The 25,702-nt window shown below is 36.7% G+C and overlaps 1 protein-coding gene across 3 annotated transcripts in view; it reads right to left on the bottom strand.

Moving 5' to 3' along the window:
- Nucleotides 1–25,702, bottom strand: part of EPC1 (enhancer of polycomb 1) — a 56,254-nt gene that overhangs the window by 7,691 nt on the left and 22,861 nt on the right. For all 3 annotated transcript variants that reach the window (XM_025173621.2, XM_007438938.2, XM_007438937.2), the window contains 9 exons: nt 15,626–15,785; nt 13,843–13,988; nt 13,558–13,764; nt 11,469–11,617; nt 10,048–10,207; nt 9,300–9,476; nt 9,128–9,217; nt 8,895–9,043; nt 6,308–6,660 (listed from right to left, as the gene is read on the bottom strand). In XM_025173621.2, the coding sequence (XP_025029389.1) occupies nt 6,308–6,660; nt 8,895–9,043; nt 9,128–9,217; nt 9,300–9,476; nt 10,048–10,207; nt 11,469–11,617; nt 13,558–13,764; nt 13,843–13,988; nt 15,626–15,725 (1,531 nt within the window). In that variant the 5' untranslated portion in view covers nt 15,726–15,785. The remainder of the gene's footprint in view (nt 1–6,307; nt 6,661–8,894; nt 9,044–9,127; nt 9,218–9,299; nt 9,477–10,047; nt 10,208–11,468; nt 11,618–13,557; nt 13,765–13,842; nt 13,989–15,625; nt 15,786–25,702) is intronic.

The raw sequence follows: 25,702 nt of genomic DNA, 5'->3' as shown, positions 1-25,702 counted from the left end.
GTGCCCAAAAGGCAGAATGCTTCAGCATGCTTTATTACTATGGAACAGTGTTTCTCAACCTCGACAGCTTGAAGATGTGTAGACTTCAACTCCCAGAATTCCCCAGCCAGCATGCTGGCTGAGGAATTCTGAGTTGAAGTCCAGACATTTTCAAGTTGCCAAGGTTGAGAAACACTGCTATGGAGAGTACAGCTTTCTCCTTCAGCCTACGTATCTGCTACTTCTCTATTTTCCAGTGCCTCAAAATTCTTACTTCATAATTGCAGAATATATATCCAAAGTATGACTAGCAGGGACAAAAACATAAAAAGTGTTCACTGTATAAAGCAAAACCTAACTTTTAAGACTGTACTGTGGATGTTTTAAATCGTATTATTTATTCTATGTAATCCCTATGCAGTGGGATAGAAATATATTTAATAAATGAAACATAGCTCAATTCTAGCAGAGGCTTTACATTTTCTGTTTCTAGAAACTATAATTATGTTTATACGAGGGGCAAAAAACTTCAGACACCAAAGGTTTCTTAGTTCTAAATTAGCTTCATATGTTTAAAAATTGTGAGGTACAGGTAATTACTTCTCAGAAAACATTAAACATACGTTAAACTTCAGACTTAATACAAAATTCTGTATTTTTCAGGTGGTAGTAAAATAGGAGATTGGAAAGCCAGCATGGGTTTTAGAACTTTTGTTCTGATTGGAGCCTACTTGTACAGTGCACTCATTTTCATGCTTAATAGCTAGCTTTTTAATGTTTTCATTTTAATTAGCAAAACTTTAGTAAAATTGTTATCACTGTGGACACTCCTTGGTGCCACAGATCACTCACTACCCTACAATTTCTTTAATAAGCTAGTAATGAGAGAAATAACAGATAACCAAAGTTAAACTCTGGTTCTTATATAGCAGAGACTCTAATTTTTCCCCATCATTGTCAATAATGCTATCATGCTTAGGATTATAAGAATCTTCAATATAATAGAAAATTCTACAGAGGTGCAGTGCATCTTAGCCTTGAGCGTGATGTGTCAAATATAAAGGAGAGTTCTTCATGCCTTATCTTTTTGCTGAAGTAACACAAGGAAGAAAAACTCTACACAGGTTGGTCAGTTTAGGTAACACACCCACATTTAATCAGCAGTGTTATCACAAGTATGCAAACTGAGATGATCATCATTGCAACATACAAAATTAATTGATGATAGTTTTAAATTATTCTAATTATTTTCCTCTTATAATCTATTTTATCTCTGAGCTATTGTCAGTATACCTTTCATAAAAGACTTTCAGTTGAAACCACCTTCTACATACACATTTTAATCTCAGCCTTCAACATATTAAAATTTGAATGAAACATGTATGAAATTTGTCTTCAACAAAAGATGTTCACTCTTCAGACTTGTGATGCACAATGTTTTGAATCAAGCCATTTTAAACTCTGACTGTAAAACAAGCTATTTCCAGCATTTTGGAAGTGCTCTGAAGTTAAAACAGCTTTGTTCCAAGCACAAAATACTTTGTTTTGAGCTTGAACCATTTTAGAATGCTCAGAGCAGCCCACTGAATTTGGTTTGATTTAAAACATTTACATATCTTCAATTTGCCTTGGCACTAAACTAGATATGGCATAAGCACACAAAAGCACATATATCTGTGCAGGATGGTCATATCAGATTTTACTGAGGAAAGAAGCTGTGCATGTACACCCATGAAAACTGTCCTGAATATGCTTGCAAAACAAGCGACACATTGCTTTAAAGAGTTTTAAAAATCTGAATTATTTTATTTGCTTTCATTCTGTATAAACAGCTTATAATTTAAATATTAAAAAACGATAAAAATGTTAATAATCTGATGTTTTTACATAAGTATTGTTCAGTTCTTTAACAAAATGATTACAAGGAATAATGGCTCCTATATATGGAAAATATTCTCCATCTACCCATGGAAGCTCTCTGGGTGATTTTGGTCCAATGCCGCTTTCTCAGCTCAATCTTCCTATGTGAGATTATGTAAGTAACAAACATGAAACAGCCTATGCTAATCTAAAACAAACCTAGACTACAAAGAAGAAAATGCTTTATTCATAGAAGTTAAGGCAGTGGATCAACTGCCTCTGGAGCAGCATGCATGTTTCTAGAATGCTCTATGAGAACACAATCTGAAGAGAGTAACAAGTGCTTTCTGAATCATTCCCCTCATCAGACTACCACCAAAAGAAGAGAGGATGTTATTCATGACAGCAAATGAGGTTTTGGCTTGGACAATTAAGCACCTCTTCTGAAGCTCTGCACAACCTTTCTGATTAATATGCTACTCAAGTTTTCAGTTAAGGAACTATGTCTGCAGTGAGATCAAATAATTTATACAAATATGGAATATATACAAATGTTTTAAAAAGCTGCCTTAAATCTTTCATGGAAATTTAATTATTTGATGTGAATGATTATGAAAACTAAACTTTAACTTCAGTGCACATTGTAAACACACAGCTTTTAAAAATAAGAATTGAATTTCAGTATTGTTCAAAGTTTAAAAATATTCCTTATTTCAAGAATTTACCTCAAATACTATGGATGGTTTTAATTATCATTTTGTTTTCTGTTCTCTATAGTCAAGCATATTAAATTGATTAAAGCTTTTCTACTTGTAACCTCTATTTCCACTTGTTTTACTGAACAAGGTACAATGGTCTGGTGCACAGGTAACATTAAGACATAATGAATAGGTTCACTATCATGCAGAACGAACTAAACAAACCATATTATGGCTTAGTATTACATGTGAATTAGACCTATGAAAAGCTGTTGAGTTCCTTGAAAATTACATCTATCTCAGGCATTGGTCATCTGAGAATTCTGATCACAAAATGCTTATCTTCCTTACTTAAGAATGTAGCTGTTTCAAATATTAAAACTGCATACTAATTTACTGATTAAAAAGTATGTGTCACTGATTAAAGCGATACAGTCCACAAGACAACTTCTGTTTAACATTTACTATCTAAATTCTTACCAATTATAAGTTATTCATCAGTAATTGTACCACGGCAATGATAAAGTCTCTGGGCCATTTTATGTGTATTAATTAATTTTATTTAATTAATCAATCAATATATAAGGCCGCCTGCTTTCCTGCAACTCTGGGTGGCTTAAAGAAGTTTAAAAGGTAACTAAAAAAGACCACAGCAATAAAAGATGACTGTGCTAGGGAAGAAAAACAATGTTAAATATACAGCAGTGAATACTTGTATCACCCTTACATGGTGATTAGCAGGACTACACATCATCCTAACCCAGCGCTTCTGGGAAGAACCAGGTGTTATGTTCTTTTCTAAAATCCAGCAGGGTCAGGACCATATAGTATTGGGGGGAGATACTGTTCCAAAGGGCAGTTGTGGCAAGAGAGAAGGTTTGCCTCTGGGGTCTCATAAGATGCTGCTGCTTTGTTGATGGGCCTCATAGGATGTTGACCCTTTCAGATCTTATAGATGAACAGAGACAAGTGAAGAGGTGCTGTCCCACAGATATCCAGGCCCTATGCCCTGAAGGGATTTAGAGATGATCACCAGCACCTTGAATTGTACCCAGAAGCCCATAATGCAGCTCATGGAGCAGCAGTGTTACATGGGTGTATTGAGCTGCACCCATAACTACTCACAACACAGCACTGTGGACTAACTACAGTTTCCAAGTAGTCTTTGAGGGCAGCCCCATGTAAAGCAGGTAAAGTGGACTAGCTACAGTTTCCAAGTAGTCTTTAAGGGCAGCCCCATGTAAAGCCCCATACAGTAATCTGACTGCATGATATCTAAGGCATTTTAGTGACATTGAGAAAGACCTCCTGATACACAATGGGCATGATTATTAAAACACAGTTAGGCTATCTTATGTTTTCAATCTCAGGTTCTTTCTAGGACATTTTTTCATTGAATAAATAGAAGTTTACTGCTACAAGTGAATGCAGTTCCACTCTGAGCTAGTACTTTATAGTTGTTTTCAGTTTATGTTGGAAAATAAACACAAACCATAATTTGCCAACTGCAAATTCAGCAACAACTGCAAACTATGGCTTTCCTGAATGATAATGACAGATATGAAACTGGATTATGGAAATGGAAAGAAGGGGAAGACTACGTAACTCAGAAGCTTCTAACCATGATTGAATTGTTACATCCAAACACCTTGCTCCACTATGTCAAACAATCAGCCTATGATCTGTAGAATATATTTTAAATTATTTCAAAGTTTACTAGCAAATTCTAGCTTTTCATAGCAATCAGAAACACATATCTATAGTCCAAAAGCATGGTATGAACAAAATAAACTATGCCTGTCAATTTGGAAGTTAATTTCCTTTGTGTCAGTAGTACTTCCTCTTTTAGTAAGTGTACTGGTTATTTTAGTTTAAATATTTGTTCAGCAAGTTATTCCATATTAATGTATATAAAACACACTGTTGGACTTCAATGGCTTGAAATAAATACTTTTTCAACACAATTATTGGTATTTTATAATTATAAGTGTTGAGATCTTTAGCTATAATTATGAACTTTTCCTAGAGCATTGTGCAAGCTATTTATTCTGGGTATAACAATAAATAACTACAGAAATACAACAACATGCAAACTCATCAGAGCAGGACAGGCAGCTATGATGAAGGGACAGGGAAGTTTCCTGTTAACACAAGGTAAAACAAATCTGATGAGATAGTTTTCTTTTGGTGGATCAATAAGCTAAAGAATTTAAACTTATTTTGGTATCATATAAATTATTATTCCCATATCCTCATATCTCTGTCTGGAACCTATTATGTAATTCAAACAGGCTGATGAAATTAGTTATAAAACTTAATAAGCTTTGTTTAAGTCTTATACTGACTTGATCCATTATTCAAGTCATAAATAGCAAATTATAGTAAACATAATGATTAGACAACTAAGATCACCAAAAGTCTTGTGGGTTTTAATAATTAGGTGGTTTGTGTTAATAGAAATAATGTGAATTTGGATTAACTAGTGGTAAGAGATTAACTTTTTCTTAATCTGTATTTATAATTGTATGGGAGACAGTCAGAAGTCACTTTCTGTTTCATCTTTCTATTTTCACCATTTTAGTTTCTGTCTTTTTTCTTTTAGTTCTATTTTCTATCTTTATTGTATTCTCTGTTCTGTTTTTAACTGTACTTTGTAATATAATAAAGTTCTTATTAAAAAAAAATCACCAAAAGTCTTAATAAAATTGCTAGGGACATTATATATATTCTTTTTATTCAATCATGTCAGAGATGATTTCCTTGTCTTTTTTTTTTAAGAAACAGATATCCATTGCTACAGATATGTAGTTCCAACAGAATTTAAAAGAGGTTTGTATCAGTTACAGAGGACAGCAAGAAGATGATCACAGTTGAAACATACTCTCAAGATTTACATTTGCAAATTACATATTTAACCAACACAATCTCAGTCTTGGCAACTGCTTTCAGAATTCTATAGCAGTGCTGTTCAATCAGAACGCCATATCCATATTAGCTGATCCCAGGCTGCTTGACTAATCAAAATATACAATTTGGAGACATAATTCTGAACTGCCAAGAAACCACCGTAGTCCTAAATTATATATTCCTGCTCATTTTTAGATGTCATTGTATAAGCCTTTTTTAAAACAATATCATTTTACAAGAAGTCAGGATAGAATTGCTTTCTTTCAACAGATTAATATGGTTTCTCAAAAAAAAAAATTATCCTATTTGTACCATCTCCTTAAGATCTGACATAAATGGGTAGTTACACTGCCAAAGGGGCTATACGCACTCCTGAATGACCTTTTCAGCGTCTCTAAGCTTTTTGTCCCAGTAAAACACAAGTGGCAAGTTGGTCCTTTTAAACAATAATTAATAACATATGCAGGACTTTTCATGACTGTGTATATTGCTAGATTTTGGATTTTAAGTGTTGATGTCTTGAACGTTTTAAGTTAATTCCTTATTTTGCATTCTATAAATTGTCAAAACTAGTAAATATAAATAAAACAGCAAAGATAAGTAATAAATTTAGTGAGAGAACACTCTATAAAATTCTACTAAAAAAAGCATTTTCAAGATACACACTAGATTAGATTCAGACATAGCTGTAATTAAAGTACAGACTAAGTCTGGACCAAATCTACTATATTAATCTAACTTTAGCATGGCATTTAAACACGCAGCATAAACATCAGCAACTGAAAAAAAATATGGAGAAATAAATAAAAATTGGACTTTTGCCAAAAGTATGTTTAGAATTAAGTTTGTCAAAGTCAACATACCAAAGTGTGCTGAACCACTGCTACTTTTACTTTGTATAGAGGTACTGCATGTCTGGGTCCCAGGTTGTGCTGTGCCTGCTCGATTTACACTCCTGTGTAATTTCCTATAGGAAAGTTCATCACTGTCACTGTCATGTAGGGATGGTGTCCGAGGCCTAAAATGCCGCCATCTACATGATTTGATATTGACAAGTATCTGACTGAGGTCTTTAGAGAAATATCTGTCCGAGGTATTTGTTTCTGAGGTATTGGCAAATTGATTGACTGAAGAGTGTAGTTGTGAGGAAAGTATTTCTGAATCCAGCTGGCAAAATGCACTGTTGTTCTCTGAATAGGCTCGGTCCAGGAGCACCCTAAAAATGGAAAGAAGGCTATTTTTAATTGCATACAAGTCAAAGTGTCATTCCTATCTTCATCCAAAACTTATTTTTAAAATGTTAGGAAGAAATAGCAGAGAAATTCTGTGTGAAAACATCTTCCAAACTGGTTGTTTCAACTACAGGAAAAACATTTACAACAGGGCCATGCGCAATTTGAAAATTACTTGGAAGAAATGGTCAGGGTCCCATGAAAATCCTGTACTTTTCTTCTATTTATTAAAGTATCAGGTCTTTTTTCATGCTTCCACATTATCCTGAAAGAAGGTGCTACTTCTTTAAGGAGTTGACTAATTAAAATGAATCTTATTAATGGGAATAATAATAGGCTTATGTGGAAGGCTGAAAAAAACTTAGGCTTTTTCTAATGTACTATATAGTAAAGAGGTTTTATGCTTGGGCGAGGTAAAAAACAGTTTTTCCAAATAATTTTTGAAGTATGCTCAACCCTATTTAAAAGCTACGTGTAACAGGGCAAGACAACATACAATGAAAGAAATTGATAAGTTATACTTTTTTATTACAGCAATTTAGCAAGAACGGTCTTTTTTTAATTACAAGAAAAAACCCTGCCTTTGAAAGATAACTAGGAGCCTCAGGTTCACTAAGTCCAACTTGCTACATGCATGGTAATTCCCTAACTGATATGAAACAAGTCAGTATCTGACTATTTGGACAAAATGTCAAACTACTGTAAGAATATAAAGAGGCTGACTGTACCTTAGGATTAATTAGTGGAGGGAAGCAAAATAAAGAACAACCTGGATAGATGTCACTATTAACAAGGATAGCTAAATACCAGAAGTACATTCACTGCTCAAATGCATGCAGTTTAGTTAGGAGATACAAGATTATTTCTTTCTTCACAAACGTAAGTGATCCTTATTGTGAATGTAACCTTTTTATAGTTTAAGGATCACAAACAAGTTTAAAAGGAAAATGTGGTAATTAGGCCTTAACAGTGTCAAACTCTAGCTGCAGGGGACAACAGAGAATATGCTGCAAAATCCAACTGGAATTAAGACAAAAAGAACCCACATCCCTCTAAATCTAGAAAAATAATCCCATTTTTAAAAAATACACATAAATACTTAAAAATACTTTAGTAAGTAGACCACTACCCACAAAAGATGGTGTATTCTTCTTACAAGCCCCTAACTTGAAGCAATTTTGAATGTGATGACAGCAAAGTAGATTATGAGACTTGTCAAAGGGTTTGTTCACATTGCAGAATGTGAACAAAGCTATGCTAAGAAATACTAATATATATTTATATATACTTCTTTCCAAGCTGGTGTGCATCTGCAGTAGTAGCAATGTGAAACACACTTACACCTAATTTTTATAAGGTATAAGAGTGCTGAAGGTGCCAGCACAGCTGGATAATATTAAGAAAAATAATTTATTACATGCTGAAATCAGTATTATATTACAGCTCACTCTTGACAAAAGAATCCAGACAAGATATGCTTAGGTTACTATTTTGATGCCACAGAAATCTAACGTATTTCTAATGTATAAATCTATTACTAATGTAATTTGACATGGATTTTAATACAGCCAATCATCATCATCATCATCATCATCATCATCATCATCATCATCATCATCATCATCATCATCAACACTATACCCATGCAAATCATTTGATGAGAAATCACACTGCTTTGAGGCCTACCTATAGTCTTCTGGTTATCTGCATACACAAATGATCTCATAAGAACCTCAAAGCACCTAAACTTTTAAGCAGAAGATGCACAGATCTACATGGGTACCATGAAGGACCTCCGCTCAAGAAGGATGAACTACCACACCTGTCCCACAAACAGATTACCAAACTGATAGTTCAATAGGCATAACAGAGGTCTGGTACATGTCACAGGCTTTCAGGATCTTCCCATCATTTTCAGGTAATTTATAGTGTGCAATGACATGAAATATGATTAGTGCTAATCTCTAAATCATGGATTTAAAGGGGGAAAAGAGAAGGGGAAAAGTCACAATAAGGTTGTGTGTTTCTATAACAGAAGGGAGAAGATCATCTTAATCAAGTCAAAGGTACACATTAAGAATACAGGTGGCTAATTTTATGTGCTAATTTAAATAACTGAGCAAGCATAAGTTACAACTACATTTCAACTATTTTACTACATCATGTTCAAACTTCAATATGATATTAATGTAGTGAGTTTTAAGATAAATAAGCCTACCTTCCACCACGTCCAACCCGTCTACGTGAAAACCCAATGCACCTTTGTGGCACAGTAAGGGTGGTTAAGCAATATCTATAACGCTCATCTCCTAATGTTCCCCCTTTAGGATTATTCCATGGCCAGTCACCAGTTTGGTCTAAATGAGGCTTTGAAAAGAAATATTTGAAAAGGGTTAAACATGAATTTTAATTAATATAAGTGTAACAATACTGTAGAAACTCAAGACTTACAGCGTAATACTGACAGCCTGCTTTCCTACGGAAAGCAAATGGCCCATCAGGATCATTTTCTTCCTCAGCTTCAGAAGAGCCAGACAAGACCTTCGAAAAGAAAGCAGCTGATAAGAATAAAGACACAAGTATCTTTCCTCCCCCTAAACCAAAGAAATTATAGATGTCATACTTGAGAAAGAGGTTCTTCATCAGAGCTGGGAAAGTCATATTGATTCATATCTTTAGCATTAAAGATTGGCAGTGCAGCAGGAGTTGTCTGTTGAGTAGCAATAGCAGCCGATGAAGGTACAATTTTGGGCTTCTTCTCATATTTTCTCTTCGGTCGTATAGCATCAGCTTTCTCTTGCTGCATGAAGAGAAAATGCATTAATAGTTTTATCTAACTGAGTAAATCATATCCATTAGGAGAAGATGTTAGTTTTAGTAACATTTTTTTAAAATGCACCATTGTGATAAAATGAGAAGTAAAGAGGGATTTCTGCTTCCCTAATGGACAATCTGGTAAAACTTCTTTCAAGCTAAGTGTAACTCATGGTGACTTCATGAACATTTCTAGTAAGAATTTTCTTTTGCATTTTTTCCATCTTCACAATCTAGACCACACCCTGGATTTCCTGTTGGTCTCCCATTCAAATACTAACAAGGTCTGACTTTGCTTAGATTTTCAAGATCAACCAGGATTAATTCGTAAGAAGCTTTAACATAATGGACTAGCAAATTACTTACCAGAGGGAATAATAAATAGGAGTATGTACCTAGAGATCAGTTATCTTGAAGTCATATGGAATGAAATTAAGAATGACTCACATGGTTTGAAGCACATTTATAGCATGGAATCACAAAGAGGCAATTTTTTTCAAATAAGTAATATGTATAGCATCACACACACACACACACGTGAGAATAGATTTAGTCACCTTGTTTATTTTAAATTCCTTCAATTCCATACTTTCTTGGTGTTTAAACTGAGTGCTATTAGGAACAGGAATAACAGGAATAGGATAGGTAGGCTTCATGGGCTGTCGATGTACCATTACTTCAGACATGATCTCTCCATTATAATCGCCCAAATTATATCTGGAAATTAAAGAAAAAGTTTGAACTTGCCAAAACTTTTCAATGTTAGTTTAAATACTTAATATCTGCATCTTTATTATCTAGTGAATCTACATCAGAATTTCCCTACCTGGCAATTTCCAGATACATGGACATTACTTCTAGAATTTCCCAGCCAGCATGGATATTGCTGACAATTCTGTGAGTTCAAGCTTATACACCTGGAAATTGCCTATGCTGAGAACTACTGATCTAGACTTGAGTGTTACATAATTTAAAAAGTCTTACTCAAGAAGAAAAATATAATTACAGAAATACTCAAAATATATATTCTAAAAGGGTGATTCCAGTTAAGCATGCAAAATTTTTCAAATTTGAAATGTTCTGAGATCAACATATCCCTTTTCAGCTTGGAAAAAAAAATCAGCTTCAAAAAAGACTGCTCTGACTTCACAGGAGTTGTTCGAATGCTGTCTTCACTTGCCAGAAGTGTTCTCAGCTTGAAATAACCAGGGTGTTTTAAAGTGCTAAATATTTTATACACCTCAGATAATAGTAAGTGAGATTAACATATATTTTCAGTCAGTATTTCCAACTCTAAAAGCATAATGGATCTTTAATGATATTATTTCAAGCAAAGCAGACTTACTGTACTTTGGTCATTATGAAGCATTACCACAGATTTCTAAAACAGTAAATTCAACCCCTCTTAGCATCTTAGTCCAATACAGAACATCTTAATTTATTTTTAAAGGTATTTTAATACATTCCAATCAACCAATATTCTCCCTTTAGAATGAAAAAAAAAATGTCCCCTGCAAATTAATACATGCCTTTCATTTGTATAACTCCAGATAGATGCCTAAAGTTGCCTTGGTTTCAAAATTACAAAAGAAATCCTTCATGTGACATTGACTTACACGAAATCAGATTAATCTATCCACTACTTCAATATTATGTGGTCCAATTGCCACTGCCTCTCAGGGCCTTAAGAGGAGGCAAGAGGACTGAATGTAAGATATCAGGACATGTCAACCCCTAATAATCCTTTTCTCCAAAATGGTAAAACTTGCCATTAATAACAAAGAAGTCAAGATAGTTTGTTTGATAATCTAAAACATCAATGTTTTTATCCCCATGCCTACAAGCACACCTATGTTACAAATGTGAAACAAATTAAAAATATATTACAATTTTTAAGATTGTATTATTTATGTTACAATTTTATAAGATCTTTATTTAATAGCATTCATAATTTAAAACCAAAATTGAACTGTTTTACCTCTTTTCCATAATCTCCAATGTTAAATGCAGTAATTCTCTCTTGCTTTTTTCCCTTCTCTTTATCATTTCTAGAATTGTTACTGCACGACTCAGATCCCGCCTCAGTTTAAGCATCTTTTCATAAGAAGCTTCATCATTCTTTCGATTCTGCAAAATGTAGTAAATATGCAAATGAAACATTCATATTTTAGACATCAAACTATTATATATCAAGTATTTCCATATCTGAATATTGTCTATAATTATTTATTTTTGAACCACAAATTCTAAATATTTATCTATGAAGACTTCTATGCCACTTGAATCACTGTGACTCTAAGCAGCTCAAAACAGAAAATTGCAGTATTACAGTACAAAAATGCAGTAACTAATCTAATGATTATAAAATGCATTCATAATTATTATTAACAGTGCCCTCAATCATCCCAGGTACAACAAACTAACAACCGTTTAGTCCCCACATGCTTTTTGCAATTGCCATGCTGTTAAAGGCTTCCTAAACATCTATAGTGAACACACAAATCTTATTTCTGGTAGAAGGGCATTCCATAAGAGAGGAGCTCCAACAGAAAATGCTGGCTTCTGAATTCCCTCCTACCACTTGGTGGGATTCTCATCAAGCATTTTTTGCAGACACAATTTGGAGAGGCAGATTCTATTTGGAGTAAGCAGTCTCTATAGGACTTTAAAGGTGGCTCCTAGCATCTTGAACTATACACAGAAGCAGACTAACTGTAATGGAATGGAATTAAGAAGGCCAGGCTCAGGGAGATAAGCGTTTTCTTAGTTCACCGAAAGAGCGTAGGAACTACAAAAGGATGAGGCTGGCACCTCCCTGAGGAATTCACGGTGTTGTGGCTAGCTGGCTTAGGAGCTGGGGTTTCAGTCTGCTAGAGGTTGTAGCTAATAAACATAGCTGAACTGATTTTGCATTGTCTCTTGGAGTTCCTTGGGCTAAACCTGACACTAACAGAGCTCTTGCTGTACTTGCTGTTGTATGGGAAAATCAAGCTGTTCATGTTAATACATGAGCTGTTGGATTTTGCAGTAATTAGAGCTTCTGGATATCTTCAATGACAGTGCCCAGTAGAGCACACTGCAGTAGTCCATACATGAAGTAACAAGGGCATGGGTGACAGCTACCAGTCCTAGGAACAACAGCAACTGATTCAAAAGCCAAAAACTAAGCAAAGGCCCTCCGGGCCACAACTTCCACCTCCTGTTCTAACAGGAGCTGGAAGTCCAGGAGGATGCTGAGGTTGTACATCAGCAACTTCCAGAGGAGTACAACCTCATCAAGAGCTGAAATTGGTGTTACCCTAGAATCAATTGGTTTCTGAATTAGCAGGCACTCTGTCTTGCCTGGGTTGAGTTTCAACCTCTTTTTCCCCATCCAGACCCTTACAGTCACCAGTGAGTCAAAGACTCCCATCCTTCTCCCATTTGATCTGGGATGGAGATGTATAATTAGGTATCATCTGCATACTGATAATACCATACCTCAAACTGTCGAATGACTTCCTCCCTCCAGCCTTGTATAGATGGGGGAGAGGTTTGAGCCCTGAGAAATTCTATAATGAAGTGCCTATGGGCTGGGAGGTTGCAGACTGGGTGATAGCTGTCCAATGCAGTTGGGTTAAAAACCAGCCCCTTAAGGAAAGGATCTACAATGCCCCCTTCAAAGACATCCCACAAGGTGTCCACCATGGCTTGATCCATCTCCCCATCCCCTCCTTGGCAGCTTGCACAAGCCAAATAGGGCAGGGTCAAGCTCATCTCACTAAAGATTGCCCAATTCCACAGGATCAACATGTTCAAACTCTTTCTCAGGAATCCTTGCAACACACTACCCTCACTTTTCTGGACTCTGTCCAACTGGCTTCTGAGTCCAAGTGAATGCAAGTGATTTTTATCCACAAAGTGCTTTGCTAACATTGTCACAGGAGTATTTTAATAGTCCATCCTTCTGTAAAAGAATCTGGTTCATTTTAAAAAGACCCCTGGACAGCAATCTGTGGATGCAATAAGAGCAGGGAAATAGCCTATATATATAGACTCTATACACACACATATACATGCATACTCACTTTTCGAGTCTGCATCTTTTCTGTTCGCCTTCTAAATGCAACGTAAGGATCATTTGTGCTGGAACCATCACGCTTCTCCTGTTTCACTGCTGAGATAAGAGAGGGACTTCGACAGTTTTTTCTCTTTTTAATCCAGTACTCATATACTTCTCTAATCAGTTCATCATCTTCCTTCAAGAGTAGCTTGGCTTCCTGCAGGCTGACTGGCTAAAGGTAAAATCCAAGTATGTCACTTTTATATATTTATACTCTTAAAACAATTTCAAATTTGAAACAATACTATACCTGCTGACCACTTCCTTTTTCAAGTCGATCTATCATTTCCTCAAATTGCAAAGGAGAAATATCTATTTTTTTCTTCAGCTTATTCACAAAGGCCTCATCTTCTGAATCCAAATCATAATCTGGTTGCTCAGCATCCAAACTAAAAGCTGAACAGAGAAAAACATTTTTATGGGTTTTTCCCCCATCTAGGCAAAACAGAATAAAATAATTTAGATGTAAATCTGGAATAGTTCAGATGAACAACTGGCATTTTATAGGAGCTGAAGCTAACACAGTTTAATGTCTACTTCAAATTAAAAGAGTTTAAAAATATGCACATATATTCCTGCCAACTTGAAGTCTACTAACTATAAAATTATATTCCTTAACGAGTCCTGAGAATATGGATTTAGGATAGGATAGAATGCAGATAAATAGCTGAAATAATATTATCAAATGAATAGGGGCTTAAAGTCTAGTAAAATAGCCTTCACCAGATAATCAATTCTTCATTAAGGGCTATTGTTTTCAGGGTGAATAAGACAGACTTGGTAGATCTATCCCATTACAGGTAGTCCTCGCTTACCGACTGCCTTGTTCAGCGACCGTTCAAAGTTACAACGGTGCTGAAAAAATAACTTTACGACCAATGTCCGCATTTACGACCTTCACAGTGTCCATCAGTCACGTGATCGCCATTACAGCCAGTATGCGTTGTCCTGTGCCTGACCTGTTGTTTTTCTTTTTTTCCCCCCTTGCAGAACAGAGAGATTGGAGAGGAAAGGATTAAAGAGAGTAAGTAGGCACACAATGGGGAATACACATCAAAAGCAATGCGCTGGTGCTGGCAGCTGTGAGCACGCTATGCAAACAGCCCAGCATATTTCCCACTGTGTGCCTGTTTACTCCCTTGTAATCCCTTCCTCTCTAAACTCTCCACTCTGTGAGGTGGGGAACAGGTCAGGCACAGGAGAGACTGCCTACAGAAATTGCTTGTTTCCCCACCCCACCCCTGCAGAGCAGAGAGATTGGAAAGGGATTACAAGAGAGTAAGCAGGGACACAATGGGGAATACACATCAAAAGCAATGTGCTAATGCTGGCAGCCACAAGCACGCTACGCAAACAGCCCAGTGTATTCCCCATACCGTGAGATAGTATCATGGCCCTGATCTTGCTGTTTAGGCAAGCCCTCATAAAGTTGCCCTTTCAACTTATTTACAACAACATTTGTTGTACTCAAAATGGAACAAATAAAAAACCAAATATGTCTATTTCTAATCTGCGGGATATCAACTAACAGCTACATTAAAAAGAATTCATAGTCCTTGAGAATTATTTTCTGTGGGGTAATACATCTCCAATTCCATTTTCTTTGACCAAATCTGAAAAACTTTACCTGACAATGTTAAGTTTGATATAAGAATAAAAATAATAATAAGACATAAAGAGAATAAAGATGAAAATATAAGACATACATTTTCAGTTGGTCCTTGACAACTCTGAACAAGTTATAAACTATAAACTGCATGCCATGTAAGTTATATCAAAGAGTGCTATAAGGATATTTTTCATTTTTTAAACACTATCATATTTTATTATATAAGAGACCATATAAATAACACAATTTAACTATTTTGAGCTCAATATTTTTTGTTTATCAAATTTAGTTAATAAATCTAATTACTTAGTTACATGAAGTAATATATCTTTCTTTATATCCAAAGGAGATTGTGAATCTAGAAAACTATTTTAATTTTTAAAAAAGCAATCAAGTTAATTTTAAACATTCAGTTTATACTCACGCTGTATGTGAATAAGCTGCTTTGGCATCTTAAATTCTCCAGGGTATATAGATTCATAATAAGCAATATTACTTTCTGCTTCTGGGACTGGTATAACCATATTATCCCGCTTCTCTCCATATACCTGCTGTGCTGAAATGGCCCGCTGGAGATGATGTTCCTACAGTTCATTAAAAAAAGACAGATGAAAATCGAAATACATACTGTGTATGTGTATGTGTATATCTAAATAAATGTTAATGTGGAAACAGAACAGCTGAATTAATATTAAAACTGTTTCACCCAGATATTTTTGCCTTATCAGTTGAACTTTATACAGATTCTTCGCCTCCAGTGAACTTATTACAAAATTTTAATTGATTTTCATGTGTAGTAAAAGTAAGCCAAAATCACAAACACCACTAGATAAAACTAGAAATTTTGCCAAAAGGTTTCAGTATTTGTCATTTTTGCTTATGAAACATATTTTAAAATAGACAATAAAAATAAAATGAAACAAACTAAGCACTGATGTTTGTTTGTCCTTAAAGATATTTTTCTTTGTAAAATAATTAAAATAGGTAGTTCTACAGCCAGAGCACCAACTAAGAGTAATCCAAATGGAAACCAGCTTCGGGAATCTATGCCTTTTTCCCCCCTAGCCATACACCAAAACCTTTCCTACTCCCTAAAGCAAATCTGCCTCCCTCTTATAATTAAGTGAAATCATCAGCTATCATATTAACTATGTTTAAGAAGAAATCTGTCTCTTAATGAAATGAGAGGACATATCCTTAGTGCTGGATCACAATTTCCTATAACCTGTAATTAAGAGAGAAGCTGCCAATTGTAACAGCAGCTGGTGCTCATATTTTGCTCACATTCTTTAAATCATGCTGTAGAGGAGAAATGTGATTAGAGGCAGAGAACCATTGTTGTTACAGGGCAAACTTCTTAAAAATATTTTCAACAATCAACAAATTGTTAATTCCAACAGTTTATAGTATCCTTCCAACACTGTTTGGAAATGGAATCCAATGTTACTGCTAAACTAAAAGCAGTTTCCAAATAGCCTTCAAGTGCAAATTTACATACAAGATATTCCCATAGTCTAAATGTGATTAATACTAGGTAAGAGGAAAGGAGAGATATTCACCAAACACATAGACTGGACCAGCAATGCATCCTCACTACTGTTTTCTAAACTATTTGCAACTTGTCAAAATGATCAGCAAGATTCTTTCACAGATTCATACATATTTTTTATAATTCATACTAATTCAATTATTTTGGACTACAACTATATAAATCCTGAGCAGCGATCAAGTTAGAAAGTTACATTCATTAATAATCCCAAATGTGTTAACAGCATAAGGCTGACTACAACTGTTATCAACTGTGTATTTTGATCCCATTTCTCAGGTTCTCTTAATATTCTTCCTTATGCTGGTTCCAGTTATCTAACTGACTACCAAAACCTCTTGCTTATCATCAGCATTACCCCAATACAACTGCACTTCAACCTGGTCCATGCATTACAGTTTAGGGAGGATCCAATAAACAATCAGCATGTTTTCAGAAATATTTAAAACATTACATTTTCAACTAATGTGGTATGGTCACAATGGAGGTGTTCTGAAGTTACAATTTCCTTATATGTATTACATTACATTATATAATTATATAATACTAATTATTTTGTATGAAATGACAAAACTTGCCTTTTAGACCTTAGCTAAGAACAGAAAAGGCTGCTCAAGCTGATAAAGCACTGAAAGATTTACACTATTTTTTTTACCCCGCTAGAATCTACATTGATTTGTATCAATCAATTTCTTTTCTCTGTGTGTGCGCATGCACACATGTGCACGCACACGCCTTCGAGTCAGTGTTGACTCCTGGTGTCTGCAAAAGTCCCTGCAGTTTTCTTGGCAAGATTTCAGAAGTGGTTTGCCATTGCATCCTTCCTAGGACTGAGAGAGTGTAACTGGCCCAAAGTCACCCAGCTGGCTTTGTCCCTAAGGCGAGACTAAACTCACAGTTTCCAGGTTTCTAGCCTGATGGCTTAACCACTACACCAAATTGGCTCTCTGTCTCTTTTCTGACTGCCTGGTAATCCAGAACTTTCACAGGGAAGAAAACAAGATGCAAATATATAGGATTGTTTAAAGGGTGGTGGAAAACAGGGGGAGGTCAAAGATAATATTTGTATATTATTCACCAAGTATATATGGACTTGAAGGCTGTTTGTTAAATTTCTGTATGCAGACAATGGATGTTGTGTTATCTGATAATCTGAATGATTTGCAGCCCATGTATAATGCAAGAAGAATCATTTTTAAAAATGTATTAGAATTGTTGGTTTCAGCAATTTTAAAATAAAATAACAAAAACTAAATACAAGGTTTAGGCCATCAAGCAGAGTCATCTTATTATGCTATCAGTCATCCAATTATATGGTATTTGCAAATAACTGACACTTTTCATCTCCTTTATCTACTTTATTGTCATGGCTGCCCATTCTTTTGTTCTTAACTTCCTTTTGCCTACTGCACATGGCAAAAGAATCAAAATCTCCCATCAGAAAGCAAATTCTTTCACTGTGCGAAGCCCAACTACATCGCTGTAGACGTGGGTAGATAAATCTACTTCTGGGGGCAGATATAATTTACAGTGCAGCACATAGCAAATCAAATCTTCCATATGAGGTACTTTAGAAATACCTAAGCACACTATGGTACAGAAATCTCCTTGTATCTCCTCTTCACATATCTGAAGGAACAGTCAGAAAATACAGCTCTGTAAAAGCTTGTATCAAAGGGCAGCTTATCAAGAATTGCATATAGGCACAAGCCATTATACAATTTCACCAGCAGCAAGTTAGAAAGTTGTACAGGTAGTTCTTGCGGACAGTAATCAGGATTGGAAACTCCATCGCTAAGTGACACAGTCCTAAGGTTAATGTCATGTGAACATCAACTTATGAAGGCAGTTCTGGCAGTCCCAGTTGCCATTGTTAGGCGAATCCCATGTAATTGCTATTTGCAACCTCCTGCCAGCTTCCCCAGTGACTTTGCTTGACGGAAGCTGGCAAATGGCAATCACGTGACTGTGGGATGCTGTAATGTCGTAAGTGCCAAGCACCCAAATCACGGTCATGTGACTGCAGGGACACTGCAATGGCCGCAACTATGAGGACCTGTCCTAAGTACCACTTGTTCAGTGCCGTCATAACTTTGGTCACTGAAAGAGTGAATGTTAAACGAGGACCACCTGCACTATATACTGATCATCAGTCCTGTTAAGAGTCCACAGAAGCTAATCAACCCCTAAGTTTTTTTCCCCTTACACTTAGGTTGATACACATATTCTACAGGCGCTGAGTATCATTTCAAATACCACTAACAGGTCTGAGCCCAACCAGCTCCTGCAATCCAGTCTCTGGCATGTGAAACAATATTTTTTAGTAAAAACAAATCACCCTACTGGTAACTAAAGTCATCCACACTTCTCTCATGAGAGCAGTGGGAATGTTGGGGGAAGAGCAAGTATAGTTCTTACAAATTTATTCTAGATCATTTCCAGATAACTGAGTTTGTCCATTCCCCATATTTCTGCCCTGTATGACAATTGGGCAACTACTTTTCCTTTAAAGGTATTAACTGCTGAAGGGATGATTCTTATAATATTATTTAATAATATAATACAAACAATAATCAGTTATTATGTTAATAATTATAAAATATAAAACTAGATAAAGAGAACCCAATTAAACAAATAAGTCAAAAACATTATACTTGTTCATTGATTTATTGAGAAAAATGATCCAAAGCTACATATTTGTGTGGTAAAAGTATGTGAATCTTTGCTTTCGGTAACTGGTGTGTTTGGGCAGCAATAACTGCAACTAAACGCTTCTAATAATTGTTGATCAGTTCTGCACATTGGCTTAGAGGAATTTTAAGCCATTTCTCCTTACAGAACAGCTTCAATTCAGGAATGTTAGTGGGTTTCCTCGCATGAACTGCCCACTTCAGGTCCTTCCCTAACATTTCTATATGATTAAGGTCAGGACTTTGGCTTGGCCATTCCAAAACATTAATTTTCTTTTGCTTTAACCATTCTTTGGTCATATGATTTGTGTTTTTTGAATCACTGTCTTGCTGCATGACCAACTTTCTCTTGAGCTTCAGGTCATGGATAGATACCCTGGCATTTTCCTGCAGAATTTGCTGGTACAATTCAGAATTCATAGTTCCTATCAACAATGTTGTCCAAAGGCAGCAAAGCAGGCCCAAATCATGATACTGCCACCAGTATTTCAAAACTCTTTGAAAATAGGTTTGTAAACTTTTCCAGCCTAGTGAGCATCAACAACTGTATTTTGGAGAGAGGACTTCCCACACTCACACCTGATAATCCCATTGATTGAAACATCTGATTTATAATCCCAGAAGTTCACATACTTTTGCCACACACAAATAGATAGCTTTGGATAATTTTCCTCAATAAATCAATGAACAAGTATAATGTTTTTGATTCATTTGTTTAATTGGGTTCTCTTTATCTAATTTTAGGACTTGTGTGGAGAACAGATCACATTTTATGTCATATTTATGCAGAAATATTGAAAATTCAAAAGGTTCACAAACTTTTAAGCACCACTGTATATTATTATATTAACCACCTACCTTCTTTTGAAGAGTTGTGGGGAAAGAGAACAGCACACTTTCATGGATTGCATGGCTGTCATTTTAGCACTAGTAATGTGAAGATATCATGACAAGATTGGGAAAAGTAAATACCAAGGTATTTTTAAAAATTTACCCGTACCAATGCACTGCCATCAAAAAGCCATTTATATTTGTTTGTTTTTTGGTAAAAACTATCTGGATTTTATAGTAGTTAGTTACAAACTACTCAGATTTACATGACTTATTTTTTTAAAAAATACTTAAACCAAGTTGTGTAGCTGAAAGTGATGCCATGTCATGTGCTTATTAAAGAGCAGAAATCTTACATTCACCAACAGATAATGGGAAAAACTGGGAGGGAAGAAAGATCTATGACTGTATCACTAATATAACTGAAGAACAGAAATGGTGCCAAGATAAATCCTTGCCTCTCTCAAGGCATATTTATTATATTTTTTCTGTTAATCCACCAGCTTGATCTATATGCAACTGAACACATGTGCCATAAAGTCTATATATTAGATCAATCCGCCCTCTACGTTCAACTCTAGCAATTCTCCATAGTCTAACTCTGCCTATTGAAACAAAAATTGATGACAGATTAATGAATGCAAGGTATAGTCCCCAGATGGTTTTTCAAACAACTTCTAAATCAAATGCTGCAATATAAAGCACCATCCAATGTACTGAAACCCTCTTAAATCTAGCCTATTCTGGATGAAAAAAATCTGATTTACCCTCACCCAATCTAGAAGTCTTTGCAAAATATATCTTGCAGGATTTGCAACTGATTATTAAACTAGTAAGTAACAAATAATGTGTTGAACTCATTTTATCCCCTTTTTCCTATATAAGTTTGACCACACTATTCAGCTACAGGTGGTCCTCGCTTACCAAACACAAGTTCAGTGACTGTTGGAAGAAGTGATGGCACTGAATGAGCGGTACTTATGTCCAAGTCCTCAAAGTTCCAGCTGTTGCAACGCCCCAGTGGTCACACAATCGCAATTCAGGCACTTGGTAACCAGCTCGCATTTATGACAGTTGCAGTAGCATCTCATGGTCACATCATCACCATTTGCAACCTTCCCTGCTGGCTTCCCACAAGCAAATTCAATGGGGAAGCTGGCAGGGAAGGTCACACGTCACTCTGGTAAGTCCCCCGTCTTCCTGTGTACTGTACCCTCCTTCCCCAGCCTCCCTGCACTCACATACACCCCAGACCCTCCTTCCCAGGCCTTCCTACGCTTGCACGGACCCTGCGCTCTCCTTCCCTGGTCTTCCTGTGCTCACACGTACCACGTGCCCTCCTTCCCCAGCCTTTCTGTGCTCACTCTGCAACACAGTGCCCCCTCCCCCAACTCATACACAGCCTGCACTGGGCCTCCCCCAACCTTATGGCATCACCGCACTCCTTACCTGGGACTCCCACTGCTTTCCACTTAACAACCTGCATGTCTTGGGCAACAACAACCAGGGCTGCCGTCACTAAGTGATGTGGTCACCTAACATTGTACTTTATGACCAAATCACTTAGCAACAGCAATCCTGGAACCCAACATTCCTTGGCTGACAGGACCCGGAGCATGTCCACCCTGCCGGACCAGATTGGATGAGTAGAAACAACTGGGAAAAGACAGTCCCTAAGGTAACCCAATCCCAAGTCATGAAGGGCTTTAAAGGTGACAACCAGCACCTTGAACTGCACCTGGAAACATGTCGGCAACCAATGCAGCTCCCAAAGTAGTGGTGCAACATGTGCCGAGTAGCTGACACTATCTACAACCCGGCAGCTGCATTCTGCACCAGCTGAAGCTTCTGAGTGCTCTTCAAGGGCAGCCCCATGTAGAGCACGTTGCAATAGTCCAAACAGGAGGTCACGAGGACATGAATGACAGTGAGTAGAGCCTCCCAGTCCAGGAATGGGCACAACTGGTGCACAACCTGAAGGTGTGCAAAGGCCCTCTTAGCACTTATAGCAATGATAGCAATATGTTTACTATCATCCCTCAAGTTTATGGAATATATTTTATATGATGTTAAAATTACTGGATCAAAAACCAAATTAGTTGTGTTTGATGGGGAAAATGAAGTGAATGATTGCTTGTTATAAATAATAAAAAAACCTGCAGGCAGAACAACATCACCTTTGGTTGAAAGCTTACTGAAGACAGGAAAATGGATGGAGAAATGTTATCATGTACAAATGCTGATAGAAAAGTAATGGATAGTATGTGGTCTAGAGATAGACCTCGCTTACTGATTGCCTTGTGCAACAACCATTCGAAGTTACAGCGGTGATGAAAAAATAACTGCAACCAAGGCACGCATTTATGACCTTTGCAGCCTCTCTCTGTCAGGTGTTCACCATTACAGTCAGTTAGTACACATTGTCCTGTGCCTGACCCTTTTTTTTCTCCCCTGCCAACAGACCGAGGTACACATTGGGGAATACACTGGCTATTTGCCTAGTGCCTTTGTGGCTTCCAGACTCAAGCGTGGTTACCAAACAGTTGGCGCCAGCACATTTACTTCCATGTGTATTCCCCACTGTGAGCCTGCTTATTCTCTTGTAATCTCTTCCTCTGCAATGAATATAAATACAAACATTAATTCCATTCTTGTTAATTATCCCAGCACCAGGGTGAGCATTCCAAAGGGCAGGGAAGAAGGAAAGCAGAAGTAAAATCGTAGGCACAGTCGCAATCATGTGATTTTCCACTTAATGACTGTGTCACTTAGTAACTGTGTTGCCAGTCCCAATGGTGGTCGCTAAATGAGGACTACCAGTCTTGAGAAGAATGTATGTTTGTCAAAAGGACCTAAAAGGGCTGTGTGTAAGTATGTACTTTTGCCCTGTAAGTTATATGGAAAGTTGGATGTGTCAAGAGAAGATGTGGCCAGCAGAACCTTTGCCCAGTTGTGGCTGCTGAACCAATTGTGACCTACCTTGGGCAGGAGGACCTTGAGAAAGTAACTCTTTCCTTAGCACTAGGACTAGTGCAGTGTGCTTTACATGAGGCTGCTTTGAAGACTATTTGAAAACTACACTTGGTCCAGAATACAGCAGCCCATTTGTTAGCTGGCATACAGTTGTGTGAAAAAGAAAGTACACCCTCCTTGAGTTCTATGGTGATATGTATCAGGAGATAATAAAAATCATCTGGTCCTTAGCAGTTCTCAAAAGTAGGTAAATACAACCTCAGATGAACAACAACACATGACAGATTACACCATGTCATCATTTATTTTACAAGAAGAAAGCCAGAATGGAGAAGCCATGTGTGAAAAACTAAGTATACTCTTACTGCTTCCATAGGTATAAAGCGGCTAAGTAGCAGCCAGATGCTGTTAATCAAATGCCCTTGATCAGTTGATCATCAGCAAATGTGACTACCTCTATAAAAGCCAAAGTTTTAGGAGTTTGCTGGTCTTGAGTATTGAGGTGTGTGTTAACACAATGCTGAAGAGTAAAGACATCAGCAATGATCTTAGAGAAGCAATTGTTGCTGCCCATCAATCTGGGAAGGGTTATAATGCCATTTCCAAACAATTTAAAGTCCATCATTCTACACTGAGGAAGATTATTCACAAGCAGAAAACATTCAAGGCAGTTGCCAATCTTCCTAGAAGTGGATGTCCCAGCAAATTTACCCCAAGGTCAGACCGTGCAATGCTAAGAGAAGTTACAAAAAATCCAAGAGTTACATCTCAGATTCTACAGGCCTCAGTTAGCATATTAAATGTTTAAGTTCATGACAGTACAACTAGAAAAAGACTGAACAAGTATGGTTTGTTTGGAAGGGCTGCTAGGAGAAAGCTTCTTCTCTCTAAAAAAAACATGGCAGCATGGATTAGGTTTGCAAAGTTGCATCGGAACAAATCACAAGACTTCTGGAACACTGTTGTTTGGACAGATGAGACCAAAGTTGAGATGTTTGGCCATAATGCACAGTGCCACGTTTGGCAAAAACCAAACACAGCATATCAGCACAAACATCTCATACCAACCATCAAGCATAGTGGTGGAGGGGTGATGATTTGGGCTTGTTTTGCAGCCACAGGACCTGGGCACCCTGCAGTCATTGAGTTGACCATGAACTCCTCTGTATACCAAAGTATTCTAGAGTCAAATGTGAGGCCATCTGTCTGACAGTTAAAGCTTGGCTGACACTGGGTCATGCAACAGGACAATTATCTCAAGCACTCCAGCAAATCTACAATAGAATGGCTGAAAAAAAAAAAGAAACAAGGTGTTGCAATGGCCCAGTCAAAGTCCAGACCTCAACCCGATTGAAAGGCTGTGGCGGGACCTCAACAGAGCTGTGCATAAACAAATGCCTGCAAACCTCAATGAACTGAAGCCATGTTGAAAAGAGTAGGCCAAAATTCCTCCACAATGATGTGAGAGACTGATAAAGTCATACAGAAAATATTACTTCAAGTTATTGCTGCTAAAGGTGGTACTACAAGCTGTTGAATCATAAGATGTACTTAGTTTTTCACACATGGCTTCTCCATTTTGGCTTTCTTTTAATAAATTAAATGATGACATGATGTAATATGTCATGTGTTGTTGTTCATCTCAGGTTGTATTTACCTACTTTTGAGAACTGCTAAGGACCAGATGATTTTTATTATGTCCAGATATGTAAAACCACAGAACTCAAAGAGGGTGTACTTTCTTTTTCGCACGACTGTATATCAATAAGAGCATTTTACCTTGGTCCTTTGGGCTCTGCATTGACTCCTTATCAGCTTTTATATGCAATTCAAAGAACTGGCCTTGATCTATAAACTCTTGATGGCTTGGCATTTTAGTACCCACAGGACTGTCTTCTCCAGCCAAATTCAACCCATCCGATTCACTCATCCTTTTGTAAGGTGCCTGTGGTATGGAACAGCCTTCCATTGGAAGTCAGATTGTCCCATGTTATTGGGTTTCTGAGAATTTTTACAAATTGAATTGTTTCAGAAAGCCTGTGATGAGTGAAATGACACCATCAGTTTATTATTGTTGTTACTGTTTCTTGTTTTATTTTACAATTTTTACATTTATATTATGGATGTTTTATTATACTTTTATTTTATTGTGAATGTCATATGATAACTACAGAGTCTATGGAGAGGGCAGCTATGAAACTAGTGAATTCGTAAATATAAAGTGAGAGTTGGATATGCTAGGAGAAACAAAAAAGTAAGTTGAATGCAGTAGCAATGGGGTACTTAAGTAGTATATGTGGTAAAACAAGGATAGGGCCAAGAATGAATGGGTGTTTAATGGAAGTGGTCTGGATACAGAACTGAGTGATTAATATGATAGATGTTGAGACAGTTTGTCATACAGAGAGAATAAGAACTGAATTATAAAAACAATTATATGAAGGATGACTGCATGAGGGAA

Source organism: Python bivittatus, unplaced genomic scaffold (assembly GCF_059951505.1).
Source record: "Python bivittatus isolate LINGU-HERP-01145 unplaced genomic scaffold, Pbiv_v1 ctg000610_np1212, whole genome shotgun sequence".
In the NCBI taxonomy this organism is placed as follows: domain Eukaryota; kingdom Metazoa; phylum Chordata; class Lepidosauria; order Squamata; family Pythonidae; genus Python; species Python bivittatus.
The sequence above is the reverse complement of the archived record's forward strand: the minus strand, read 5'-3'. Positions and strand labels throughout refer to the sequence as shown.